At 34.4% G+C, this 8,114-nt stretch overlaps 1 protein-coding gene across 1 annotated transcript; it reads right to left on the bottom strand.

Moving 5' to 3' along the window:
- Nucleotides 1-927: 927 nt before the first annotated feature.
- Nucleotides 928-7,201, bottom strand: LOC121744889 (ABC transporter G family member 15-like). The gene is made up of 9 exons (XM_042138576.1): nucleotides 6,801-7,201; nucleotides 4,724-4,803; nucleotides 3,719-4,180; nucleotides 2,971-3,093; nucleotides 2,746-2,877; nucleotides 2,342-2,626; nucleotides 2,000-2,269; nucleotides 1,622-1,729; nucleotides 928-1,460 (listed from the first exon to the last, which is right to left on the bottom strand). The coding sequence occupies exons 1-9, from the start codon at nucleotides 7,048-7,050 to the stop codon at nucleotides 1,116-1,118; spliced, it is 2,055 nt and encodes a 684-aa protein (XP_041994510.1). The 5' UTR covers nucleotides 7,051-7,201; the 3' UTR covers nucleotides 928-1,115.
- Between the last annotated feature and the right edge of the window lie 913 nt (nucleotides 7,202-8,114).

Here is an 8,114-nt window from a genome sequence, read left to right as displayed (position 1 = left end):
CTGGTAGATGGGAATCAACTTCTTCCTCATAGGCAACAACAAAATATTCAACAATTAGAGTTAATACATACTTACTCCCTCTGTACCTTATAATTTGTCACAATTTGATCCGGTACGGGTTTTAAGAAAAGTAATAGAAAGTGAGTTGAAAAAGTTAGTGACATATGTTCCTACTTTTATATAGTAGTAGTTTTAAAATAAAATGTGAGCGAGAATGAATTAGTGGAATATGAGGTTTACTACTAAAAATGGTAAAGGTGAAAAGTGACAAATTTTTAGAGACGGATGAAAATGGAAATAAGTGATAAATTTTCAGGGACGAGGGAGTATGTAATTTAGATGCCATGTCTCGATGAATTACACACACATACATGGATTGAACTCAATTATTATGAAATATCTCACCGGAAATTTGGGGCTTCCGACCGCCCCCGCAGCAGCGATTCCTAATGCATGGTACGGAACGTCGGCACTTTTGCCGATTCTCGGTGCTATAAAAAAAATAAATACCATAATAAATAATAACGTACTCAACTAATAACACAAATAGATATTGGTCACATGAAGGAAAGGTTTATAGTAATCAATTCGCAAATTCAATAGCACTTTTTTTGTTATGAGTTTTTTTTTAAATGATATTTTGTGTATATATTTTGGGGTTGTCTTTTTTGTTGAGCTTCACGTAACTGCCCTCTAAAGAAAGGCAATTTGGAGGGGTTATCTAGCGAGTTAATTTAACTGCTCATTTTCCATTTATGTTACTAAATTTTTTAATTCATGCATAAAAATTAGTATGATATACTAATCTTATAATAATTTCAATAGCATTATATTATTATTTTCAAAACTCTCCTTTTATATTTGTATAAATATAGATATAGATATAAATAAGGGATCAGAATAACCACATCCATTGCCAAAATTATTAGAATGAACTTTGAATTAAAATAAAATGAAATTTAAATACACATGCCAAACAGAACATTGAATTTGAAAATCAAACAGCTTATATCGATTCCTATTTTGTTATAAGTATTAAAATCACCCTTCAGTGGTTATTCATTGATACAAAAACAAGCTGAACATAGATAAAACTAGCTCATACAAGTTGAGGGCTAAGGGAGCGGAGAGTTGAGGCCTTCTTGAGAAGACAAAGAGTGGAGGTGGCTCTTGGACGAGGCTCTTCGCTTGAACGACGACCTCTTCTTGAAACGATGCAACGCCCTCTTGGCGTAGATGGACTGGAAGTATTCGGCTGTTCTCTCCTTCCCCTTGAGCACGATGAAGAAGAGGATTCTATAGCATAGTATGAGGCTGAATAGAGCCACCAAATCCCACCACTTTGAACGATGTAGAGATACACCAAACATTTTTGTAATCACATCTTCCCCTGATATTTTTGGATCTCCTGGTATTAGAGGATCAAATACTAGTCCAATCATATCATTCTTGTATGATCCCTGCATATATCACAACTAATTAACTAACTTCCTTGTTAAAATACTGTTACGGACTCAATGTCCCATATTGGTTGTAAGAGCAACTGATGTGCGGTTTATAGAATAAATGAACTGTCTATCCTCATAAACAGATTAGTCTTTTGAGATGAGTAACAAAATACCTGAAGTGCCCATGCACCGTACCCAATAAACGATATCGGATAGCGCCAAAATGGTTTGGGAAGGTCTGGCAGCCGCCGAAAGAAACCAGCTGTCATCATCATGATCCCCTAACAAATATACACACATATTAATGATTCAGTTTCTTAGATAAAATAGTACTATCAAGATATAATCTAGGATTGAGTTGTGAGATTATTTTAGTTGGAGGGGTAGCTCACAAAATTATTCATCTAGGATTAAGTTGTGAGATTGAATCTCATGCGCAAACACAATACATATTTAATCTCGAGATAGCATAATCTTGCATACCGAAGAGTCCCTAAGAATAGTTGGTTGATATCTAAATGAATGAATGAGAGAGAAGGGTATTGTATTACCAGAACTCCAGCCCCAGAAATGATCCCCATTAAGAAGTTGGGAACCAAAGAAGCTACTATCATCATCACACTCTCAACCATAGCAATGCTTCCAAAGATATTAAGGCAGAAGAAGACATAGCGAGAGAATTCCGCATGAAACGCCATGTAAAAAGTAATCGTCCCGGTGATAATCGACACTGCAACCAAGAAGGGGAAGGAAGCCAAGAAATTCGATAGTATAAACACCGCCACGCCATAATACCCATTGATTCTCTCTCGCGTAAAGATCTGCAAATCAATCCATATTATCCATATAATTGTTAGTCATTTATAGAGGAGTTTATATAATTTTGTACGTACCTTCATCTCCTCGATGAAGGATGGGAAGCCTCCGATGGACATAAAAGTCATGAAGCCTGTGACGAAGCCCCCACAAGCCCCCCTTGCGAAGATTGCAGTATAACTCGTACCCACATCGTAGAACAGAGTTCCAACGCAAACAGAGACAATGGTGTATATCACTATTCGCGACCAATAGTACCCAACATCTCTACACATATTCACAAATGATCTTCGTGTCAATGTCGTGAGTTGCTTCCACCAGCTCGCATGGCTTCCTTTAATCGTTTCGATCTCCACTCCTTCCTGCAATTCATTTTCCTATTAGATATTTTTATTTGTTCCAGGTATATATTTCATTGATCACGTAAAAACTAAACAAACCCCATCTTCTCCTATTATACTCACACACACACACAACTTACAAAGTTTGACATTTCTCGAGCTTTCGATGTCGTCTTCCTAGCATACTCCGACTTCTTATATTTTTCAATTAATACTGATTTGATATCAGCAGTCGCAAGATTCATCAGAGGATCCGATGGCATGTGTGTTTCCTGTCATTCACACAACACAAACACCACAGTTATAGAAATGGTTACTATTTAGGTTAATGCAGTCTCCTAATAATAGCATTATTTGATTCGTACACGGTGCCTCTGTGAACCTCTCAAAGTGGCTGTTACGACGTCGAAATCCGAGTTGATGCAGCGTAGGAAGTGATCGGATGGATTCCTCCTACTTGGACAGGGGAAACCTGCTTCAGCAAAAAACTGCAAAAAACCAAAAATCACTCAATCTTAAATGATGTTCATTTTTAAAAACACGAATCTAATTAAATGTACAAACTCCAAACTATGATCTGGACCTTTAGATTTCAAGATTTGATGTCAACAGATGACAAATAACGTCAACGGAAAATATTAACATTGTCAACCAGTTGATATTATGTTAACATTTTCCGTTGACGTTATTTGTCATCTGTTAACATTAAATCTTGAAATCCAACGGTCCAAATCATAGTTTGTACTCCCTCTGTTCACGATTTAAAGTCTCACTTTGACCCAGTGCATGTTTTAACAAATATAAAGAAAAGTGGGTTGAAAAAGTGAGTGGAATGCGGTCCCACTTTATATATATTGCTTTTATATTAAAATGTAAGTGTAATGAGTTAGTGAAAAGTGAGATCTAGTGGAAAAAGTACATGTAGAGATTATTTTGTGGATGGACCAAAATAGCAAATATGGATATTATCTCATGGAGTAGTTTGTAGGAAAGATGCAGTTTATAGATTATCACTATCCTATAAGAACATTTATAACACAAGACAGAGTAAAGTGAGGAAAAAAATAAAAAGAGATTAAATATGTTGAATTTTGACTGCAGTTCGGTACTTACCTTAACGGCCATCTTGGCTTCACCGCAGTAAACGGTTTCGCCACCGGAGAGAAGAAAGAGATCATCAAAGAGGGCAAAAACTTCGCTGCTGGGCTGATGAATGGAGGAGATGACAGTTCTTCCGTCTCGGGCGAGATTCTTGATGGATTGGATGACGAAGAAAGAGGCGGCGCTGTCGAGACCGGTGGTAGGCTCGTCGAGAAACAAGAGACGGGGGCGGACGAGAATCTCGAGCGCAATGCTGAGCCTCTTCTTCTCCCCGCCGCTGATGCCTCTCATTTGCCAGTTTCCGACCTGGCGATCGGCGCATTCTAGGAGCCCCACTTCCATGATGGTTGCTTCTATGATGTCGTTGATCTCTTCGTTGGACATGGAGCTGGGCAGCCTTAGATTTGCAGAGTATGTTATGGTTTCTCTCACTGTTAGAGTCCCCATTAGCACGTCTTCTTGCGTCACGTATGCCTGTATCATGTTCAATGCTTCATAAGCCACTGCCCCTATCAAATTGCTCCCTTAGTGTAACCATCATCATCACCATTCACCAACACACACCTTCCTCACTCCCTCTTTAATTAGCCTCAATTTTCTTTTTTCGTCGTCTGTCCTCAATTAATTAATCCCCTTATTTTTTTACTTCTTTAGTGGCACAGAATTTAGTAGGAATTGTTAAGTAGAATTAGTAGAGAGAAAAAAGTAGTAGTTGAATATTCTAATAAGGAGATAGGAGAGAGAAATTTATTTCTAAATATAAATTGTGGACATCTTGAGTGAGACATATTAAACCGAAAAGGTGAACATCTAGATTGGGACGGAAGGAGTACTATTTTTGGTAATAGACACTACTCACATTGTATTTTATAAATTAATATACAAAAGTATGACTCCTAAACTTTTATGCTCATTTTTCATTTTATTTTTTAAAATTCGTGCGAGAACGGTAATAGTACTTTATTCCACTTACTAAATCAGGATATCCATTGAGTATGAAAATGCAAGGAAACTTACAACGACGCCGTATCCGTGCCGGCGTTTCTTGCCGTTGAGCAGTATATCTCCCATCATTACAACATTCCTCGATAATCTACCTGTTGCATAATCAAAGTAATGACTTTGTCGATATGGAATGTTCACACTTATTTTTCTTGTCATTGCACATAATTTTCTAATCTTTTATTCTTATTTTTTTACTTTTAATAATTGTGCAACATATGACCATTAATCTGTTTATAAAAAGGTCATATCATCAATATATTTCATGCATTTTATTTTTGTATCTTTTACTTCAACATTTTCTTCCTTTCGCTTTCAAATCTTTTGTTTCTTCATTTCTTTCTCTAATTTCAGCCTCTGGTAATCCATCCTAGTATTGTTTTAAAAGTTCAACTGAAATAAAATTAGAAACCTCTTAAATGCTTTCCAACTTTGGTCGACAAAAATTTTAAATATAAAAAGTAGTAACGTGATTATGAATCGAGTCGCAAAGAGAGAAGGACAGTTGGCTTATCATCATTTACTAAGGCTATCCACTTCAACTACTCCTCCTACCCTATTGATTACGTTCTCATGTGTATACTTTTAATATGTGAATCCAACATCGCTCAATATTTCACGAATTAAATCGAAGCTATATTATATCTATCCTATGAGAAAAGATAAACTTTTGTGGAAATTAATTTGATTCCAAAATGTGGGGTTGAAGAAAATCTGTTTTTTACGGTGTACTAGTGACGCAAAATGACACTTGAATGTTTGATTAAAAGCACAATGAACTTTTATATACATTAACCATATACTTCATCCTCCGTCCCACTCTAACTGAATTATATCATTTTCCCATTTTGAAAAGGTATCTTTACCTCCCCATCAGTAGAGAGATAAAATTCTATAACTACTCTATTTGTCTTTTTTTCATGAAAAATCGTTCTCTAAGGGAAAAAAGATATTTGAGAAAAGTATATTTCATTTTTTTAGAAGGTAAATATATGATATACTTTTTATATAGCTTCTCTTCTTGTAGACAGTTCTTAGAGTAGGACTTGGGGAATAGTATAATAATAATATTTTAATACATTTAATTGAATTTAATATTAATTTTTAATCCGAAGCAGATCTATTTGTTTGACTTTGATCTGACAATCACCGATCACCTTAACTATTTTTAAAAAGTTGGTTCGACTCATTTATGATTGCTAAATTGAGCATTTATTAGACCTACTAAATGAGAAACCAAATCATGTTGAAAGTAGCACCACAAAAAATAACGCAAATTCCTTAAAAACGAATTCATAAAATATCTTCGATACCTCTATTTTTAAACCATGGAGTATAAACTTTTGAAACAAGAACAAATTTTAATACATAATTTATAAAGTTAAATAGAAAGAATAAATTATTGAAGTATTGTTAAGTTAATAAAGAATCATCCCTTATCAAAAAGAAAATTGTTTCGAAGTATAAAAAGTTTCTATTTTTAATGAATAAGCCAAAATAAAAATAGTTTCTATTTTTAAATAACGAATGAATGTAATATTTTTAATTTGTGAAGATAAAAAGATAGTTATCGAATGAGAACCACATTAAAATGAGAACCGACAAGTATATTAATTCAATAATTTATTAATATCAGTTGTTGACTTTAATATCACAAAATCCTACTGATATTATCTACTCTATAACTTAAGCAACTAATATTGAGTCAAAAACCTATATGTTTTGCAATGCCAACTGATACTAATAAATGAAAGAATTAATATGGTTCCCCGTTCTTATATTAGTGACTGTATTAGGTGAAAAAGATCCTATATATGTTTCACTAAACAATACTTTAAGCCAAAAATAGCTATCCGATCCTGTTAATTCTTACAACTAACTCTTATCAATAGCAAATATGAATATTGAACATATCATTAATATCAAAATTAGAATTATAGATGAAGAAGTCACATTGAGAAGAACATTATATCGAAGCAAAACTTCATTTCTAATCTAGAGAAGAGATGGTTGAACTTTTTTATGTACATATGGTTTTAAAATATGTTAGGATTCAAGATAAAGATGCAGGGAGAAGAAATAAGATACATACCTGCTAATGAGTCAAGAAGGGTGGATTTTCCGGATCCGGATGGCCCCATAATGGCCATGGTCCGACCCGGTTCGGCATAGCCATTTAGCCCATTAAGCAACTTCCTCACCGGCCCTTGCCCAAAATTCGGCAACATCACCGTCAAATCCCGCCACACCAAACACGCCTCATTGCCTCCCCGTCTCCGCCCCATTTCCACATCGCTTCCACCGGAAGCGGCCACGCCACCTCCCGCCACCTCAATTTCCATGGTGGGAATATTTTTTATGGAGTATATATATATATATAATGCAGTACTTCTTTTGTAACGATTTTCACTAAACAAGAAGTTTTCCTTTTTCTTGGTTTTTTCTTTTTCTCTTGAAATGGAAGTTTTTGCTTCATGTTGTAAGTTAGGTAATACTTGGATTTAGATATAGGAGTTGCATGGCTAACAAAAAAATTACTAAAAATTGAATGCAGGTGGGGCCCAATCAATGACAATGGAATTGCATCTCTCAATTTCTTCCTCTTACCCAATGGGGCAGATTAAATACAGCTGTAGCTGCACCTATTTATGAATGTGCAGCAAACGATAAATGGTTGGCAATAACTATTAATCACTTCAGTTTTTAAATTGTTTGGTCATGAAAAGAAGTACTAAAAGAAACAAGTTTTTTGTTAAGTTTTCAATGGTTTCAAAGATTTTCAAAATCATTCAGCCTTTTTTACCATATCCGTGTCCACGAAATTTAAAAATCGATCGTATTTTTGTGATATAGGTTCCTAAATTAGTAAATTCATAATTATTTTGAATAAAGGACTATAGTATTAATGTTGGATAGTTGAATATGCATACAAATTTGATGAATATAGACTGATCTAGAAGTTTTAACTGCCCATTAATGTTGGATAGTTGAATATGCATACTAATTTGATGAATATAGACTGATCTAGAAGTTTTAACTGCCCATTATGGGCGAAATACAACATGTCTCACTTGCCAATAATGGGCACAATGTTATCCTCGATCATCAATATTTATGTTTTTATAACTTCATCTGGCTATAAAAAATTAATCTTTTTTTATTTATGGTCAATGCATTTTTTCACTAAGTACTGCAATTTGACGTCTTATACTATCCAAACCAAAGATTTTTAAGGTTTGTTATAACTAAATAAATTGAATTAATTAAAATTAGATAAAGATTGCATATGGAAAACAAGGTTTAATCAATCAAACATGAGAATGGCACTGATTTCATTTACTCATCAGTAATTTAATTATAGAAATTAACATTCAACTACAACTAAAGTTAAACTAGAAAAATCACA

This window comes from Salvia splendens, chromosome 1 (genome assembly GCF_004379255.2).
Source record: "Salvia splendens isolate huo1 chromosome 1, SspV2, whole genome shotgun sequence".
NCBI classification, from domain to species: domain Eukaryota; kingdom Viridiplantae; phylum Streptophyta; class Magnoliopsida; order Lamiales; family Lamiaceae; genus Salvia; species Salvia splendens.
Note: the sequence above shows the minus strand (reverse complement) of the source record. Positions and strands in the feature narration are given on the sequence as shown.